The 20,904-nt window shown below is 31.6% G+C and overlaps 1 protein-coding gene across 1 annotated transcript; it reads left to right on the top strand.

The window, feature by feature from the left end:
- Window positions 1–11,970: 11,970 nt before the first annotated feature.
- On the top strand, window positions 11,971–20,001 carry LOC108343205 (sucrose nonfermenting 4-like protein). The gene is made up of 14 exons (XM_017581323.2): window positions 11,971–12,196; window positions 12,286–12,642; window positions 12,796–12,883; window positions 14,197–14,364; window positions 15,057–15,164; window positions 15,268–15,327; window positions 15,485–15,574; window positions 16,060–16,194; window positions 17,892–18,036; window positions 18,119–18,292; window positions 19,044–19,107; window positions 19,213–19,282; window positions 19,361–19,478; window positions 19,562–20,001. The coding sequence occupies exons 2-14, from the start codon at window positions 12,518–12,520 to the stop codon at window positions 19,651–19,653; spliced, it is 1,437 nt and encodes a 478-aa protein (XP_017436812.1). The 5' UTR covers window positions 11,971–12,196; window positions 12,286–12,517; the 3' UTR covers window positions 19,654–20,001.
- Window positions 20,002–20,904: the final 903 nt, after the last annotated feature.

Genomic DNA, 20,904 nt, shown 5'->3' on the forward strand with positions numbered 1-20,904 from the left:
GGGAATGGGCCACTTCCGTGTAATAGACCTTCATTTGAATTTTCTTTTATTTTTGTACTCCATAATTTATAACTGCATCTTTAAAGTTAGAGGAAAGTATTAAAATTATTATTATTATTATTGTAGCTGTTGTTTTACCAAGTGGGGGTGTATTTAGAAATTGTTGAGAGTGCAGAAAGAAATACCCTATTTGAAACAACATTAACTCTTGTTAGACCAAACGTAACATGTTACATTTAATATTGCAATCTTGAAACATGATAAATATTTTTTATGGTTAATGTTCATAACAAAATATTTTTAGTACAGTAATTATATCATAATTAAAAATGTGAAAAGTAATTTTTTTAATTATACTTGTTTTAATAAAATACTAACGTTTTAGGCCCCACGACAAGATGGCAGTACGTGGTTTAGTTTGCAGTTCCTTTTCATTGGTTTCAACGCAAAAACAAAACAACAGATTCTTCGGTTCCGTTTGGTTGGCAGTAAAATCAACGACCTGGATTCCATGGAAACTCATCCTATCACCACTCACATCACATCATTCATCTTTTGGATTACATCTCAGGAATGAAATATTTAATTAATTTCGATTTTTTTTCTAATATGATATATGCTTTTTAGTTATTTCATAATTAATTATAAGAAATATATTTGTGACTGTCTTGTTTGCTTTAATGGATTTGGGAAAGAATAATCGAGGAGATTTGAGAGGATTTAAAGATAAATTTTGTTGTTGTTTATTTGAATGAATTTGAAAGTAAGTGAGAATGAAGTTGGAAGTAAAGTTTGTAGGATTTGATTACTTACATATTAAAAAAATTTACTTCTAAATTCAACTTCATTTACCTCTACATTCACTCAAATAAACAATAAAAGAATTTATCTTCAAATCCTCTCAAATCCCCTCAATTACTCTCCCTCAAATCCTTTCAAGTGAATAAAACATAAGTCTTAGTAAAACCAAAAAAATAAAATATCGTATAAAAGTAAAGAGTTATTAATTTATTATTTTAAAATTTTAAATTAAAAGTAGTGACAATTTTTTATATAATTAAACTGAAATCTCATATTTATGTTTATGATTTTTTTAATAATTATAATTCATGTATTAATTATTTGATACGATCAACTCTTCTTACCTTAATTATAAATTTGTAACATATTTTAATTAAAAGCTCTGATGTCATAAATTTTAAACATAAATTAATTTTATATAACTAATTTATAAGATAACATTTATTTATTTTTAAATTATAATTTAATTTAATTTTTATTCGATATCAAACTTTTAAGAAAAAAATAAAAAATATAGAATAATGATTATAAAAATAATAGCCGTAATTTATACGTAAAATATTTAATTTTGTTTTTCAACTTGTAGAAGAATATGTATATATATGCATTTTTTTAAAATATATTATGGATTCTAAGTTTTAAATAAAGGATATTTCAATAATTTTCATTCTCAAAATTAAAAAAAATAAGAAACCCTCAAACCTTTACACACGTCTCTCTTATTCTTCATTCCTTTCATCCTTTTCTCTTTCCCTCTGTCATTCCTATAGTAGACTCAACTGAAAAAAAATCATAAACAGTAATTTAATCCTAATTCACCTTTCTTACTTTTCTAATTTGTTTCTCTCTCATCTTCATCTTCTTTCTCACCCACACACAGCAACTGCAATTTATTGTTCTGGTTGTGTTCGTTCATTTGTTTTCTACTTTAATAACAAAATAAATGATGATGTTGATGTTGATTTTTTATTAGAGGGTTGTGTCATATATTTTCCTTTCTTATTGTTATTAAATTTCGTTTTTAAATTTTAGAATTACTAGTTTATCTTCAAGGAGATTTGATATTTTGACTATTAAGTTATCCGAAAATATTTTCCAGAAGAGAAAAATCGGTATATGGAAAAGGGGATTCCGGAAGGAGTAAGTCATTGCCCAGAAAATGGATTTATGAAATCAGCTCTTAAAAATAATTATAAAACATATTTTCCGTTGAAAACAATATTTCGGAATATACTTTTCATCTTCCTGCACATAGGAATGGCAACGAGTCGGGTCGAGCACGGATAGTGCCTACCCGCAACCCGACCCGACAAAAAAAATCCACCCGCTACCTGACCCGCTACCCGCATGGATACCTGCTTAAAAAATATCCGCAGATATTTTAAAACCCTCAGATACCCGTGGATATCCGCGGATACCCGCAAATATTTAAAAAATATATATTTTAATAAATTATTAAAATAATTTAAATAGAATTACAAAAAATATATAAAATATAATATAAATTAAATTAAATATAAATTTAAATTCAATTTTAATTAAATTTAATCTTGTAAAATATAAATTAATGTTAATTTTAATTAAATTTAACTTAATAAAATATAAATTATATTTTTATTTTTATTTTTTGCGGGTAGCGGGTATCCGCAGGTACGGATATTATAATACCCGCACCCGACCCGTTTATAAGCGGGTATTAAAATATCCGCTACCCGCGGGTTGCGGGTAGTAAATATCCGCGGGTATCAACTATCCGTCGCGGATTTTATCCGTGGGTATCCGCGGGCGCGGATTTTTTTGCCATCCCTACCTGCACATCGTACTAAATGATTTAACAGAAATAAATTATTGAAGAAAGTTATGAACAAAGAAAATTGTTGTTGTTGACTTTGTCCCCATATTCAGAAAAGAGACCAATGCTGGTTCCCTTTCAAATGTTTCATATTGATAAACATATTTTCATTTCATTTTTTTTTGTAAAAAGAATAAAAATATTCTAACAAATTACACATCTTCTTGATTTGAGCAAATTGTAGAAGATTGAGTAGTTTCCAAGAAGAACTGCATTGATATACCAACTAATTAAAAATCAATCAGAAATTAGTAAACTATTCGTAATGAACCTGTTAGTTCTCATTGGACTAGAAAATTACTTTCCAAAGTAAATCAGATCATGTAAGTTTATTTTAAACAATTCACATCTTTAACTTGTTTGGTCAATATAAACATGATGTGGTCATTCTGATTTATTATTTGCCGCATAAGTAAAATTAAGAAAAACAAAACCCACTGAATTTCAAATTGGAATTTAAACATAATATATTTGTTACCATCATGCTTATAGTATAACTTCTACTCCTTTCATTTCTATATTTCATTAAAATTGGTAATAAGAAACTAAATGCTTTGCGACTATTATGGGTTGATGCTACGTACAGTCTTTTCGTGGGGGTTTCTTGTTTTTTTTTTAGTTTTGAAATTATTGTAGACTTTAGTTTTTTACAAAATTAATAATAATCATAAGGAAAAAGATATAACACAACCCTCCAATAAAAAATCAACATCAACATAATCAATTATTATGTTATTAAAGTGAAAAACAAATGAATGAACAAAGCAAGAGCAGGAAATTGCCGGTGTCGCGGGTTGTTGTATGTGGATGAGAGAGAGAGAGTATGGAGATAAAAAAGAAATAAATTGGATAAGTGAGGAAGATGAACTAGCGAATGTTTCTGATTTTTTCAGTTGAGATTACCATGGGGATACAGAAAGAAGGTTGGGGTGAGAGACATGAAAGATAAAGGGTTGATAAGAATGATGGAGGTGAGTAAGGATTTGAGGGTTTCTTTTTTTAGTTTTGAAAATAAAAATTATTCAAATATCCTTAATCTTAAAACTTAAAATTCATAATATATTAGAATATTTTTGTATACTAAAATGCAGTACACATCTAAAATTTGTATATATATATATATGTATGTATATGTAAAGATTAATTTATAAGGTGTGAAATGACTTGAAAGTGATGTTTTTATCTTGTTTCTTACTCTGTTATGCGGTTTGGTTCTCAGTGATTGATAATATAAATTTTCTGTATTATCAACTAAACCATTTGAGCAAATCCGTGAATTTTACAGGTTTCGGCTTTTGAATTATTATCTCCGAAAGCTTATATAATTAAGTACGACTAAGAATTTAATTAAAATAGTTTAATTTTTTTATTAGTCAATGGTGTTAAAATATTTATATGTGAGAAAGTTGAATTATTATTAATAAATTTTGTAAATTAGGCATATACAATTATGAGATTGGCCATCATTAAATGTAAGAATTTATAAAAAAAAACATCAATCAAATTATATTATGAAACTATTATGCTTTACAACTGATATTGAGATGAAAACATGAGTTAGATTGGACTAATCTGATAATGAAAGCAAAATGAAAAACTTCATACATCTCGTATCTTATATGTAAAAGGTTAAGGAAGAAAAAAAAAGGAAACAAAAATGTTTTATGAATTAATTTAAATAGATAAATTTAGTAAAATATGTTAATTTTCTTTTTAATTAATTATTGTAATAGGAATATTCAAACTCTCATGCAAAGTGGAGAAAAAGAAGAAACATAAAGAATTACGTCATGAAAGCAGATTCATGCACCAATCTAAAAATAACTTGTAGGACTCACCAACCTTTTCATAAAAATCAAGACCATGAACGGAGCTTAGCAAGATCCATCAAGTTAAGCAAATCAAATGTCCCATTCTCAAATAAATGTCATTGCTTGTGGATTACATACAACAAACAGCATCCAAGATAATCATTGGAAATTTTTAATTTTCTTTCATTTAATCATTCCTTATGTTCTAAATAATGTCATTTAGAGATAGTGACAGAAAAATTAAACTAATGGTATGTGAAATTATATATTTTTCTTATAAGTTCAAAATTATAATTATTTTACTTCAAAAACTATTAGAAAGTGGATTTGAGTCTTAATTGATATTTTTACAAAATTGTCTCCAGATAATCTCAATTTAAAAATATAATTAAACTTTATTTCTATCAAATTTGAAAATTTTAATACTCTCGTCATGTCGAACATAATAAAATTATATAATTCTTGATGGATAGTATAAGAATCTAAAAAATATTTTTAGAATAGTGGTGATTTGGTGATTTTTAAAGATGGACTTAATTATTTTATTAACAAAAATGTCAAAAGTTATAAATAAAATTTTTATTAATCTAATTTAAGTTTATAAAAATCACAATCTCTTGACAATTTTTTTCTATTTTTTGTTTGTTTTTTCTGTAAATTTGTGACCACATTTCTTTATAACTTCTTTCTAAATTGAGTTTCATAAATTGGGTTTGGTGTCTATCATTCTTAATTAAATCAAAATATTTGTTGCACAAAATATTATTAGAATGACAATATTTTTTGAACTCTATATATGTAAATATATTATATATAATATTTTAAAAACTTTGCTAGCTTATTTTTTTTGTTGTTATCTGTTTTCTTTTCGCTATAATCACATTATACTACTGAGCTGGAGATGGTACATGTGGTAATGAGGCTTAACATTAAGATAATTATGTTTGAGAGCTTAGTTGTTTAGTAATATTTTGCATATATATATAATTTTTGTTTTGTTTAGCATAAGTCTTCTTTGAGTTTTGAATAACCTTTATATATATATATATATATATATATATATATATATATATATATATATTGTATACATATATAACTATATGTTATAACACCACAACTAGAATGATATTAAAACTTATGTTATCTTCCACTTATACTGAAAATATAAAAAACTCTTATACCACTACTTAACATAAAAAAATGACTTTACTCACTAAACGTTAAAAAAATACAAAAGTCTTTGTTCTGAAAATATAAAAAGATGACTAAATAAAAATGTTCTTGTAATTGTCCTCACAACTCATCTACATTCTCAACACCTCTAGTGTCATTTGCTTACATAATAAATCATGATCATCATAAGTAGAAATCACAACCACAAAATAAAAGGGTGAGCTAACATAAACAACACATAATAACAACCACACATTATTCATATAACAGTCATAATTTCACACACATAATATCACAACAATATCAAGCATTGTTTCATCACAAGATCTCAGACTCCTAAAGTTACAGGTTCTCACAGAAACTCCACAGTTTACACATAGCTTTTAGCTCACTCGGAACTACTAGATATCCTACTTAGATGAAACTACAAATCGTTACTTGCTCACGGAGTTTCAGTATCCACTCACACAAAAATCATCTATTATTTCCTCAAATAAAGCTCAAAGTGACTCGTTCCGGAAGGCCTGCCACATATCACAACCACATCGTATTACCGACTATTCCACTCACACATAGATTACCAACCATTCTCTCTCACATAGCTACACTCCTTGTTGCTCACATGGTCCACTCCCCACCGTTCACACAAAGACTTACAAACAGAGACCACAAAGTCCATTCCCCACTACTCACACAAAGACTTATAGATGAAGTCCTCTCCTAATTGTTCACACAATGCCATCTTTCATACAAGGTTTCGTAAACACACAACATCATATCAATCATATAATCACAACATCACATATAAATCATTTTTCCAATCATATAATCATATAATCACAACATCACACACATGTTATCATTTAATATCACTAATGTAATGACACAATAATAGAATTACACCATTTCTGAAATCGTTACAAAGAATATGTGATACAATAGACTTAACAAATCTTATCAAAGTGAATTACTACTTGTATTAAAAAATGTTTTAAGTTTAACTCATATTTAAAAAACTAATGACTTGAAAAGTAATGATAGTTTTTATTTATAAACTATAATTTGATTTTATTTCTATCCAACAATCATGACTAAAAATATTTTATATGTTAACTTTTAAATTATAATGAAAACATTAAATCATACTGATTGTTAATAATAATTATACTTCTTTTAATGGATTTAATTGCATAATTAACCCATTATTATCATATAAATTGCTAAAGACGTGTTTAACACATCTTAAATGAGACCTTTTCTAATGAGGGCATTGATATTGCTAATTCTTACCATTATTTAAACATCATTTAATAGAAAAATGAACTCTTTTCTAGCTTGTAACTTGCTTAATCCTCTAATTTATCTTAGTTTTATGAATAATGGTGTTTTGGGCTACTTTAATGTAATTTCATCTATAATCCCTTATTTTGTAGTTAATAATGTGAAGAATCTCCAACAATGTATAGAGCTGAACCAACCACAAGAAGCAAGCACATCTGCAGAAAAAGAGAAAATGATGCAGTGCAGAAAAATCAGGTCGCGCCCGGGCTCCCAAGGAGGGGGGTTGAGCGCCACCTGCACAGAAGCTGATTTCTGGTGTGCTCGAGCTCGGCGCCCCAAAAAGGGGGCTGAGCGCCAGTTTCTGTGCACCAGTCGCGCCCGGGCGCCCTAGGAGGGGGGCTGGGCGCCATTCTCATTGATGTGGCAGATTTTAGCTTATTTAACCCAAAAACGCGAAGGGGTTTGGGTCTTTGGGAGTTTGGAGGCGCTATTTCACTCAGAGGAGAGCTTGGAGGACTGCTAGGGCTTGTGGGAACACTTCCTTCTTCCTCTTTGGGTTCTTCTTCTTCTTCCATGGCCATTTTGTAAGCTTAAAGGCTCTCCATGGAAATGGAGAGCCAAACCCATCTTGTTGGGGTTAGCTGTAGCCTTTGAATCTTGTGTAAGTGTTGAATGATTTGAATATATATATGCCTTTTATATCAATTGCTAGTATTCTTGTTTCCAATCTTAAAGCTTGCATGTAATGGGGACGTTCATGACTTGATTTTGGGGTTTCATGAGTTATGGGGACGTAAGATGGAACCCAGAACTGAAACATGAGTCCTTGTGGTTCATTGATTCTAGGGATGAAAGATGATTCACATGTTGTCTTAGATCCTAGTTCTTAATGCAAGTTTTGCTTGTTAATTGGATTGATAGTTAATAGGTAAAAGTTAGGCTCTTTCACCTAAGGGATTAGGGCTAGAGTAATTTTGTGGATTGACTTTAGTTAATTGATGGAAAAGAGATGAAATTGTGTTTGCACAAGAGTGAATTGGTGAAACCTAACCTTAACAATGTCTTTTCATATGATTTCTAGTCTATTCATTTCTAAGTGCCTTCAACACCAAAGTCCAACCATTGTAAATACTCTATGTTAAATTTATTGCACACCAACTGTTTGATAAAATACCAAATAGAGTTTCTTGTGTTATTTTGTGCACTTTGATGTCTAAGTGATTTATGAATGGAAGAATTATCATGTGTTGCACAAGTCCCATGGGAGAGAACGATATTTATCACTTGCTACGCTGCGACCGGTGCACTTGCCGTTTGTTTTGCAGTTAACCGGCATCACACATGACATTATTTGTCAAGTAGCCACATGCACGAGAGACCAAAATCTTTGAAGACTTGAATGGAACAAATTGAAAATATGTTTGATACGTTATGTTTTTTAGCTGTGTACATGCAATATCGAAAACTACGTATTCTCCATATACGTACAATCTCATCGGGTATAATAAAAAATTTACGTCGAAAACTAATAATTACATTATATAATTTATTTTGAGTTTTTAACAACTTTTAACTTGACTACTCTTGAAGAAAATGGATTTAAAAAATAAATTATTATGGATAAAACATTCCATGATTCATGAAAGTCATTAAGAGACAATTTCTCCTTCTGACAATTATAAAATACCTTAAATCATCTAAATTGTGAAGGAAGAGAAATCAAAACTAAGTGTATGAGTAAGTATTTTGACATATCAAGTTTTAGCGCATTAAGTTTTGAAGCAATGTTCGACATACCCACAATACATTCTTTCACATTTCATTTGCTCTGATACTTCATGTAAATTAAGCTTTGAAGAAGTGTACTTATTTATGCCTTATCACTTTTCATAAAACACTTTTCAATCCCAACAACAAAATCTTTAACACTTGTTATTTCTTCAAATATAACACCTTTAAAGACCTCTAGAATGTCATGGTTAATGATCATCAGACTCATGTGATTTGAGTGGTCTCACTTCTCATAATCTTTCTTCTCTTTAAAGTTATTTGAGTCCGTAAGAGATAAGATTTCTTAGTCCTTAATGCAAGGTCGAGATCTATGCAACCAATATCTCCAAACTCTCTTTTAAGTACTTTAAACTTATTCCATTGAGGACCAAAACAAAATTCATATTAATTAGTAGAAATTAAAGATATTGTCACTGAATTTAGAACCAAAGAAATCAAGTAGTTAAGCTCACATCATAAAAATACATAATAATTATAAATACATTCAAAAAATGGTCTAACTCATCTCAAGACACATAATGCACCATTAATATAAAGTCTTTGGACAATAATACTAATTGTTAGGGACGCCTTATTATAATTATCAAACATTGATAATAAAGTATGTCCAACTACAAACCTATATTTGGATTGATTTATCATTGACAAATAAAACCTTATGATTATCACACGTTTATCATCACAATTGTGTATGCAATGTGGCCAAATATTAATCCTCATTGGGGCCAATCAATACTTGCGTGAATATACATAAACATAAACATTTAAAATTTCTTATGAACTATCCGAACATATAAGGTTCATTTTGGTGATTTCTTAATTCAAGTGGTTTGTTCACAATTATAAACAATGATCAAAATTTGAATATTTATTTATGCCAAGACCAAAATGTATTTACTTTTGTCTTTATTTATTTATTTTGTTTTCATCTTCTCTTGACGAGAACAGACAACTATGACTATATGATTCAAGAACTCCTTTCGCACAACTATCACGACCCCCTCCTTCACCGCCACTTAGGATCGTTCAACCACCTAACGAACAAATCTGCACTAGAGAGAGGGAGAGACCAGAGATGCATAACAAGTAAGTGCTTAATGCAACTAGACACAAATTGCCCCTGGTGCGACCACCTTCGCAAACCACTATCGTGAACCACTATTGATTAGAGTTAGGGTTAATGTTATGTATATGAGTAATGTTGGTGTTAGGTTAGTGGTATATGTAAGGGTAGAGTTAGGGTTAGAGGTTAATGTTAATATTAAGGTTAGAGTTAAGGAAAGATAAAAATGACTAATTTAACTAGATATTAATGGATGAATATATAACTCATAAATCTATTAATGCTAATATTCAATATGAGTTTAAATCCTTGTATCAGATCAAAATGAATAATATGACTAGTATATAAGGAGAACGATTTATGGTTTGGAATGTTTAAGATGAGGGTTATAGATTCCAGATAAAAGTGAGTAAGATGTCAAATATAAGTATAAGGACTCAAAAACATAGTAAGGAAATATTTTTAAGATTAAATGTGAGTATGAACCCTCACATTGGGTTGAAATGAGTAAGAAGATTAATATAAAAGTAAGGATCTAAAAACCAATTGAGATGAGATTATTAGGATTATTGAGTATGAAGTCCCACATCGACTAAAAAAACTGGTAAGATGATTAGTATGTAAGTAGAATGATCCATAACACTGTTTAGGAAGAGATTAGTATGACTAAATTTGAGTTTGAAGTCCCACATCGACTAAAAAAAGGTAAAATGACTAGTATATGAGTAGAGAGACTCTTATACTTAATGGGGGAGTTGAGGGGATTTAACATTGGTATGAAGTTCCACATTAATTGAAATGAGACTAGTTAGTTAAGGTTAGGGTTATAGTTAGATTTATAGTTAGGGCAATGAGTATGAGTATGGTTAGGGTTAGAGTGATGGTTAAGGCTAAGGTTAAGACTGTAGTTATGTATAGAGCTATGGTTAGGACTAGGGTTAAGGCTAGGGTTAGGACTAAGGTTAAGGCTAAGGTTAAGACTGTAGTTATGTATAGAGCTATGGTTAGGGCTAGGGTTAGGACTAGGGTAAAGGCTAGGGTTGAGGATAATATATAACGTGAAAATGAGTAAGACTAATATAGGGAGGTTTAGAGTTTAAGATATCAAATATATAAGTATAATGACTCAGAAACTCAAAACATTTTTTAAGATTCTATAATGTGGATAAAAATAAATAATAATATTAGTATAAAAGTAAAAAGACGTAAAAACCAGTTGAGGATTGTTAGGATTAATTGAATTTGAAGTATCAAATTAAGTAAAAAAAACTAATAAGATGAGTAGTATGTAAATAGGAAGAAATTAGTTTAATTAAATTTAAATATGAAGTTTAACATCAGTTAAAAAGAGTGAAATAATTAGTATACAAATGAGATTCATATAATAATATCAAATACTTACAATATTAATAATATTATGAAAAAGAATTTCTATTAAGAATGATATATTAACCATGAACATAAAATTAATTAGTTTTAAAAAATAATTAGAGATATGAGCTTATAATTTAAAAATAAAAAATATACATCACAAAACAAAGATAATTATAATAGTTAAAAGTATATTTAAGTATAAGGAATATTATATATAGCTCGAACTTCAATTCTCCCATGGTACTTCCAATCTAAACCCAGAAGATGTTAATTTCTTTCTCAAGTTTTCTCTTCAAACTTTTCATATGCCAAATACAATTTACAATTAATTATTTTTTACCTTTCAATATTTAATTAGTTTTATTTCTGCTTATTCATTCAAATTAACTACATATTTATTCTATCATTTCGAAGTATATATTTATTCCTACTAGTATGCAGTTTATAAAACAGCTGATTAAATTATTAGTGATGATATGATTAAACTTTGTTGTGTCAGTATATATAGTTTAAGTTTTTTTACGTTAGTACGTGCAACTGGAAATGTAGGTGTTTGTATACATGAATTTATTTTATTTTGTAGCTCATGTTTCTTTATAATAACATTTTGTGAACGGTACAAATAATTTTATTATTAATCTATGATAATTAAATAATAGTATGAACGCATTGTAACTTAGTATTTAGAGTTGGTGAAATTAATGAATAAACATTTTGATTTGTTTATTAGGTATTGTGCGCAGTTTTATTAGATGGTGTTGAAATGAAATCTGAATCACATAATTACTGCCAGTGCACACTGTATTTTTTTCTCTCCGGTTTCTCTTCTCCTTTATTCTCTGCCTGCCATTTTTATTATTTTTATTTATGAATTTTATTTATTTAATTAGTGCTTCCCCCTCTTCCGTTCTCATTTTTCGTTCTTTCTCTCTCTCGCTCTCTCGCTCTCTCGCTCGCTGCATCACAAACGCAATCGTTTCTCTCTCCTTTTGACCTAAATCATCTTGTGCTGATTCCGCGCATTTGCCTCTGACGGATTACACCCAAATTGTACTTACCTTTTGAGACTCAATGGTGCTATGATTATTCTTTTTTTTTTTTAATTGGTGTCACTGTAATTTTTTGATTTTTGTTTTCAGGCGGTGAATTATCGATCACGAGGTTTCGATTGACATTGCTCGAGATTTTAAGCTTTGCGTAATTGCAATCGGGAGTGCGGTGTTGATTGGGAAGGTGCACTGCATGTTCCATTTCTGAGGAGAGGGGGTCCTCTGCTGCGAGGATTCCCGGCGTTGGTTGTTCAGATTCGTGGTTTTGTTGTTCGAAGTTGGAGAGGTGCTCTGAATATTAGGTATTGGATTTGTTGGGGAAATGTTTGCTCCGGTTGCGGATGGGGCATGTGAGGGAAGTGGAGTTTCAGGATCCATTATGATTCCTCAACGCTTTGTGTGGCCTTATGGAGGAAGAAGGGTGTTTTTGAGTGGTTCTTTCACGAGGTATCTTGTTTATTACAACGCCACTCGACGTTATGTTACTTGTTCTTCGTTATTCAGCGTTATGGATGTGAATATGGGATTTTGTGGGTTTTCATTTTTGTGATGTCAGGAATGGGATTGATTTATTAAGGCTGACTTGTATTGTACTCGCAGATGGTCAGATCATATAGCTATGTCTCCGATGGAGGGGTGCCCTGCTGTGTTTCAAGTTGTTTGCAACTTAATGCCGGGGTTTCATCAGGTTGTTTTGCCTATTTGAATTTGGTTGGCTAACACGAGGAAAAAAATCCTTAGTATTATTGGCACTTTTGCATTGTTTACTTGCATGTATGTAAGTATGTATGGATGTGTTCGATGGCCGCTATGTTCAAAAGCAAGTGCTTCCCTTTGAAAGATCAGTGTGAGGGGATGATCTTGTAAAATTGTGTTTGCTGATCTTGCTGGGAAAAATGAAAACCAAATAAGAGAAGTGTGCTTGTAAATTAATCACTTTAAAACTTCAACTTGCATGGTTGTGCTTTTTAATTCAGATTTTGTGGAGATTGGTAAGGAACCCTGATAGTTTTAAACTTTCGTAGGACTTTGTCCCAGTAATTGATGGGTAAAAGTTGTCATGGCCTTCATGGAAGGCAAGGAAGTAGGTCTTGCCCCCTTGGAGTGTTGTAAAGAGTGAACAGTAAACATTGATGGTTGGATAAATGATAAAACCTTTGGGTAATTTGTGTCATTTTGACTATTGAGGAAATCATGCAAGCTTGTTTTCTCAGAATAAGGATGATCAATTGTGTGGTAGATTAGACTAATGTATTCAATAGAACCATTTAACTCTTTAAGTTTCTTATGACATAGATTTCCAATCGGACTATCCTCTATCAACAACTATAACATATGGGTTTGAAGCCTGTCATATTGCTGGAGCTGCCAGCCTATCAATTTTACATGATCTCAATTTGACTTGCTGCTATTTCCTATCTGTAAAATTGAAAGTCTGTATAAGTTTTGTACTCTTGTTTAATTGACCTTCGGAAGAGTTATTTGATCATTATTCAAACTCATGAATAAACATTCAATGTGATATTTTTGATAAGTTCTATCAATTCTTTAGTGTCACTAAAATGTTTTGCCATCTGTATGATTGTTTTCCATATTCTCTTTGGAATTAATTTTCTTATTGTAGGAGATATAAAATTTTTGATAGCTAGATTTAAGATGTTTGGCAGGTTGGGTTTGTATTTTGTTTTATCATGGAACAAATGTTGGATAGGATAGAACTCATGCTCCCATTTTTTGGCACATCCAGATTTGTTTATCTCATGTTTTTTGAAATGTTCCATAACTTGTATGTATGTAAATATTAATTTAATATTTGATTTATCTATCTGGTACTTCACTTTCTTTCCTTTCACAACCACTTACAGTGTATGTTTAATATAGCCCATCTAGTTGATATAATATCTGTGATGTTTTAGGAAACGTTAAGTACTGCTAAACACAATATGGAAAGAGTAACTGATTTATTCTGACAGGGAAAATCTTGTTTCCACTCATGTGCAGTACAAATTTAATGTAGATGGTGAGTGGAGGCACGATGAGCAGCAGCCATCTGTAAGTGGAAGCTGTGGAGTAGTGAATACTATTTATTTAGTGAGAGAACCAGATACATTACCTTCAATCTTAAGTAATGAGGCACCTGGTAGATCCCAAATGGAGATTGACAATATGGTAAGTTTCTTTTCCCCCATTTGCTGTTATTGTATTTTTGTGTCTGGATAGTATTCTCATTGAGACTGGAGCTTGACACCTGTGACTGCTCTTTGCAATATCTTACAAAGTGGTTTAGACCTAACTCAACCCTATACAAAACCGACTTTATAAGGGGTAAGGATTGCCTCCACTATATACTGAATTTTATTGCTATCTCTAATAAATGTGGGACTTAGATTTTCCCCAATAGGATTGCCTCCATATATACCATCTCACAAAGTGGTTTAGGTATTATTTGATCTTATGTGGTGAGGATTGACTTTGCTATGGGAATATTGCATTCCTGAGTTTACATTTCGAAGAATAAAGTTGTAAATCCTGAAACAAACACACTCATAATGTATGGCTCTATGGTTAACTTATATTTTTGAGTTGCAAACCTTACAACAAACACACTCATAATGTATGGTTCTATGGTTGAATTTTCCATTTTCTTCCTTTAACTATTCTAAACCCAAAAAAAAAGACACTGAAAAGAATTGGATCTTTTAGTCTTCTTTTTGCTTTGAATAATTAAACATCTTGATTTTTCTTCATATGAATGTCATTTCAAATAGTATCAGATTTCATACCTTAGTTCTTAATTTATTGTAGTCTTAGACTATATGCAGTACAAAAGGGCTACTTGACATTACCTCATAATTTACCAGGAAGCTAATTCCAGGATGCCCGTGTCTGATCTGGTGCTCTCTCGCCAGCGTATATCTGTGTTCTTGTCTACACATACTGCTTATGATTTGCTTCCTGAGTCAGGGAAGGTTTGAATATTTTACCTTCTCGTTTCCTTCCCCTTATTCATTAAGAATGTGAAATTTCCTTTGCTGTAACTAATTTTTCTTGTTTGGTTTATTATCATTGCAGATCATTGCCTTGGACATAAATTTACCTGTTAAGCAAGCATTCCATGTTCTTTATGAACAGGTTTTCCCCGCCTCTTTATTCCATTTATTACCGGGCGCCCCCTCTTTTCCTTTTAACTTACATGAGGGCACATGTCCATGGTTGTGGAAGTTATACCCATATGCACAATACACGTATGAGTTTAAGTTGTATGAATTTGAATGCAATTTGCTTTCAGGGCGTATCTATGGCTCCTCTATGGGATTTTAGCAGGAGTCAGTTTGTTGGAGTTCTTAGTGCAATGGACTTCATTCTAATACTGAAAGAGGTTTGTGGGGAATAAAACATTTATGCAACTCTCTTGTCCAGTTTTTGGTAAACGTCATGATCTGTGTCCCACAAAACATAATTTTATAACATTGATATTTTAAGGTACTTAAGAGCTGGTTACAAATTGATTAAAGTAAAAACTTATAAACTGGTAAAAATATGAAAATTTTAAAAGAATCTTGTTACAGTCATTTTAGGCTAATAATAATAAATCATTTATTTAACTGGTACAGAATAATTTGGGCTTATGTAAAATAATTTAAAGAGACATTTTTTTAAAAACCTCCAAAGTATTTGCATTCTTGAACCACGTTGGTGCTATTGTCTTTAGGCAAATATCTTTTAGTCCTTCCAATGTTAGATATGCATGGTTTAAGAACCCTCATGTTGTCATCATGATCGTTTGTTGTTGCTTGGTCTTATAATGGAATCATGAGGTATATTTCTTCAAATTCAGTAGTTATTTGACAAACATAATTTCAGCTGGGAAATCATGGTTCGAATTTGACTCAAGAACAACTTGAGACTCATACTATAGCAGCCTGGAAAGAGGGAAAATTACAGCTACGCAGAACACTTGATAGTAATGGAGGATCACATCCCTGGCGATTTGTTCATGTAAGTGCTCATGAGCAGTTGTGATAAATTCTGTGTTTTCTAAGTTATTCATCCTATTTCATACTGTATAAGATTGTCAACATTTTATATGTTGAGAGTTGTAAGCAGACATATTCTGGAATGCATTTGCAACATAATTGATGAGTATTAAGTCCTAGACAATATGAATATCTTGTAAGACATTTAGATATAGGTATATACCACTGGTTCAATTTACATTCTTCTTAATGCGTAAGTTTCATTTGGTTTGATTTTAAGAAAAAAATGTACAATTTAGTTCATAGCTTGGGCTTTCCAGCCAAACATTGTGTACTGAACCAAACTGAGATTGTGTTTATAGTGTATACTCTTGCATGCATACACTTATGAGCAAAAACAAGTGAGACAAGATCTTATTGGAGAAATCATACTAGAGTTTAGAACTGAAAGTTTGTCTTGTCATTCTTGTAAGCTGTATGTAATAGATATATGTAGGAAGTGTGAGAGAGAGATAAGACATTTGTTTTGTAGTATATGTGGTGGATGCTGTTGTGTCTATGATAGGATACCATGCAAAGTAATTAAGGCTATACTAAGTTAAATCTAAACAGAGAAAGAAAAGTACCATTGATGTATTATTACAAGTTGGGTAGTCCTTATTAAGACTAATGCTCAATGATCTGAAAATCTACAGCCTACACCTGTAACATTCATAATTACAGATGGAATTGGTATTCAATCACACATGTGGGCCTAATTAACGAAGTTATCCATCCAATGTGGGCTTAGTGGTCTTTCTTGTGAGCCTAGCTTGAGTTCCTTTGCTGGCTTTGACAGTTTGGGCAATGTCCCAGTCCGGTCCACTACAATGGCTATGAGCAGGATGATTAGAATGGAAATTTCCCTGTTTTATTATGGAATGCTATCAAGCACTTCTAGTTCCATTTCTTGTGTTGTGGTGGATGCTGCAATGAATTCTTTTTATAGCTAGCTGTACGAAACATAAGTTTTTAGAATCCGAGGTTTCAGTAGAAGTTGAGGGCGGGTCTACATTAAGGTTTTGATGGCTATTGGCTACCCTAAAACTGAGGTGAGTGTGAAACATCGATACTTTTCCTTAGTATTATTATGTCCTAATACCTTTGGACTTTCATTGATCTTATAGTTTATATAGACTAATAGATGTTTTCTGCCAATCTTTAGTTTTTGGATGAGCTATTTGCTGAAGCTAAAAGGTGACTTTACTTTAGATAGTTTTTCTCCTTTTCAAGTTAAAACTGGAAGCCCTAGTGGGGAAAGTAGATTGCATTGTGTTTTACCCTCGTAAAAATGGGGAGAGCAAGACCTGGAAGGACAATGGAGAAATTTTAAGAGTGATCTCATGTTGAAAAATATCCCTAATGATTTTGTCTTTAACTAAGTCCAATGGTTTTGTGGGATCCATATAGTCAACTTCATCTAGCGGGATGAATTTGGTAGTAGTGTTCATTGCTTCTCTCAGTTATCTGTTTCTTCTTTTGTTGTATACTATTTAGCGTTTTTGTTTAATATAAATCTTTGGGTTTATTTTGATATACTACGTGATGATGAATTAACATTTTATGTTGAAAATGCATATTAGTCTAGCACATCATTCTGATTATGTTTCTAGATTCCCCTCCATCTATGAGAGGGTAGGAGGTGAGCTTTGAGTCTTTATGATTGGATATTTTTGCTAGGCCGGACCACATGAATGTCTAAAGGACGTGGCTTTGAAGATTTTGCAAAACAAGGTATCAACTATTCCTATCATCCATTCTTCTTCAGAGGATGGTTCATTTCCCCAACTGCTACATCTTGCTTCCCTATCAGGAATACTGAAAGGTAAATTTCTGGTCAATTGGTTATAGATAAATAAATGGTATGGAAGTTTGGACTTGGAACTGATGTGGAGTCAAATTTTCAGGTATTTGCAGACATTTTAAGCACTCCTTGAGTTCTTTGCCCATTCTTCAACATCCAGTGGGTTCAATACCTTTGGGTGCATGGATGCCTAAAGTTGGGGAATCAAATGGACGGCCACTAGCAATGCTGAGACCAAGTGCTTCTCTTGGTGCTGCTCTGTCAATGTTTGTTCAAGGTGATCATTCTTCTGTGTGAAGTTAACAAGGTGTTTGTTTTAGTTAGTTGCTGAGTTATGGTCCCCTAAAGGATTTTTCGTGAAGGGTTCCAACTTCAAATTCATTTCTAGGGTATTCTTTCAAAGACCTTTCCGTAAATGAAATAATTATATCAATTAATAAATTGAACACAATTGAAGGGGAGGTTTGTGCAGCCACGGGGGTACCTTTCCTTTGTGCACTAACCAATAAAAATAAATTTGTTTGGTAGATATGATATGTTGGGACTCAAATCCGAAAAATTAAAAACTTAAGTTTTACTGATCCGTATGGAGTGGTACTCACCATGATCTATTATGTAGTTTGATATGAACCTCTTGGGAGAACCACATTACAAAGGCTAGCTGTTGTAGTTGGAGAATCCAAGGCCTTATAAACCCCACTCTTGAATCCCATACTTTGAATGTGAGACTCAACTCCATACCTTGCTTTTGGGTTCTAACATATTGATAGTGGTGCAGAATTGAGAGTAATTACATAGCATTTTTGCCTAGTTTTTTGTATTCCATGTGATTATTAGAAAGAGAGATTTGTACTTGAAACTGTGTCTATCATACAACAGAAAATTTTATTTGTATTGAAACTAATGAATACATGGGTTTATTGTTACCATATCTAGTTTTTACCTTACCCAATTACATAATCAATACTAAAGTAATATATAATTACCCTATTTACATTGTTTTTAGCAAATCTACTTTTTCCTTACAGCTGAAGTTAGCTCAATACCGGTTGTGGATGACAATGATTCTTTGCTGGACATTTATTCAAGAAGGTGGTATTCCTTTCCTCCCCCCTCTCACCCCCTCTTTTGTCCCATGTGTATGATTGAAAGGTTTCCTCCAGCCTATATTAAATGTGCCTATTATTCTACTCTCAGCGATATTACAGCATTGGCTAAAGATAAAGCATATGCTCGAACATCTCTCGAGGAAATTAGTATTCACCAGGTGATCACTGCGTGATAGATATAGTACATTTGTTTGTTACCAAAAACTGGCTCTAAATATTTACACTAATGGTTGTAGGCATTGCTTTTGGGACAAGATGCAAATTCTCCTTATGGGCTTTACAACGGTCACAGATGTCACATGTGTTTGAGATCTGATTCGTTGCACAAAGTGATGGAGCGGCTGTCTATTCCTGGTATTGTTTTCTTTACTCAATTATTACGAAAAGGTAAAAAATGAGAGTAGTTTCTTGGTTCACCAACTTGCTTCACTTTGCAGGGGTTAGAAGACTTGTGGTTGTGGAGGCTGGCAGCAAGCGCGTGGAGGGAATTATTTCTTTAAGTGATGTGTTCAGATTCTTGTTAGGCTAGTTGTGATGTGAAGGACTCCTTTTTTTGTATTTGCAATGCTTTTCTGAGATGCTGTTGTCCTGGTATGCTTTTTTAGGATAGAAGAAACTGGAGAGAAATTTCTGTAAATTGAGGATGCTTTTCTCTTTCTTAAAAATCTCGACTAAATCGTTTCTCCTGTGTGCCGGCACATCTGCAATACATGTGTCCAGGGCTAATAGAAATGAAGGAGAAACTGTGAAAAGAAAATAAAAACAGAGACTAGGAAAAGATGAAATATATAGCCGAATGCAGCACCACCATCACCTGCTGTTCCTTGGAGTCGGTTCTATCCTTGTAATTTAAGGTTCTTCTTCTCTTCTTTTTCCATACCATTTTACCTCACAACTCCATTACGTTTCCAATTCCTAACACTTGACTTTCTTTTCCTCCATCTTTTAATTTTTATGTTAAATTCAAATATTAATTAACTTGTATTTTTGCTTTGATAAATACAAATTAAAAAGAGGTATTATAGCAAATTTAGTTTCTTTTTACCTCATAACTTGTTATTTTGATCCCATAATAGCGAAACAATTGTTTCCCTGATTTTGTTCTATTAGTTTTTTAACCTTGTATATAATTCTCACCAAGGTTAAACAATATTCACTTTCTATTAATTGTTATATTATTGGGACATATCAAAGGGTCTTTCCACCAACAATGCAATCATTTTCCAAGAAATAGTGCATGAACTATGAAATCCGATGGCAAGAGGCAACGTGGCAAACAAAATAGACCTTTGGAAGACTTTTGTAGATTACAGATTTCTTAAATTTATCTGAGACTGCGACTTTCCTCCTAAAGATAGTTAAATTGATTAAGCATTGTGTCACTTCCTTGACTCTATCCATCATTTTGGAATACTAAGAAATTGCCCTCTTTTTTAACATTTTCGACACGGTGACGTACTAAAGAAAATCTTAACTGACAAGAAAGTCTTGAAAAAGAGATTAACTGTTTGTGGTGTTCCAGCACAATGAGATAGCAGATGTTATTTGTGCATCAGTAGTAGCTACTTATATCAGTCTACAGATAGTTGTCTATACTTCTCTTTTGTAACAAAAACTTATTTAAACAGTTAATTAGACAAATATCACCAACTCCTTATAAAACTTTTGTTTTTCAAATTTATTCTTACGCTTTTGTTTTTTTAATTTCAAAATAATTTATTGTTCTTATAATTCAATGTATTATTTAGAAAACATAATTTTAAATTTTATACAACATGAG

The sequence above is a fragment of the Vigna angularis genome, chromosome 6 (assembly GCF_016808095.1).
Source record: "Vigna angularis cultivar LongXiaoDou No.4 chromosome 6, ASM1680809v1, whole genome shotgun sequence".
Taxonomy (NCBI): domain Eukaryota; kingdom Viridiplantae; phylum Streptophyta; class Magnoliopsida; order Fabales; family Fabaceae; genus Vigna; species Vigna angularis.

What these genes read in the sequence shown, in the direction of transcription:
- LOC108343205 (XM_017581323.2), top strand. Translation starts at nt 12,518, where the DNA reads ATGTTTGCTCCGGTTGCGGATGGGGCATGTGAGGGAAGTGGAGTTTCA. An exon ending in AAATGGAGATTGACAATATG is followed by an intron (nt 14,365 to 15,056) that starts GTAAGTTTCTTT and finishes ATAATTTACCAG; the next exon opens with GAAGCTAATTCCAGGATGCC. An exon ending in AGGAAATTAGTATTCACCAG is followed by an intron (nt 19,283 to 19,360) that starts GTGATCACTGCG and finishes TAATGGTTGTAG; the next exon opens with GCATTGCTTTTGGGACAAGA.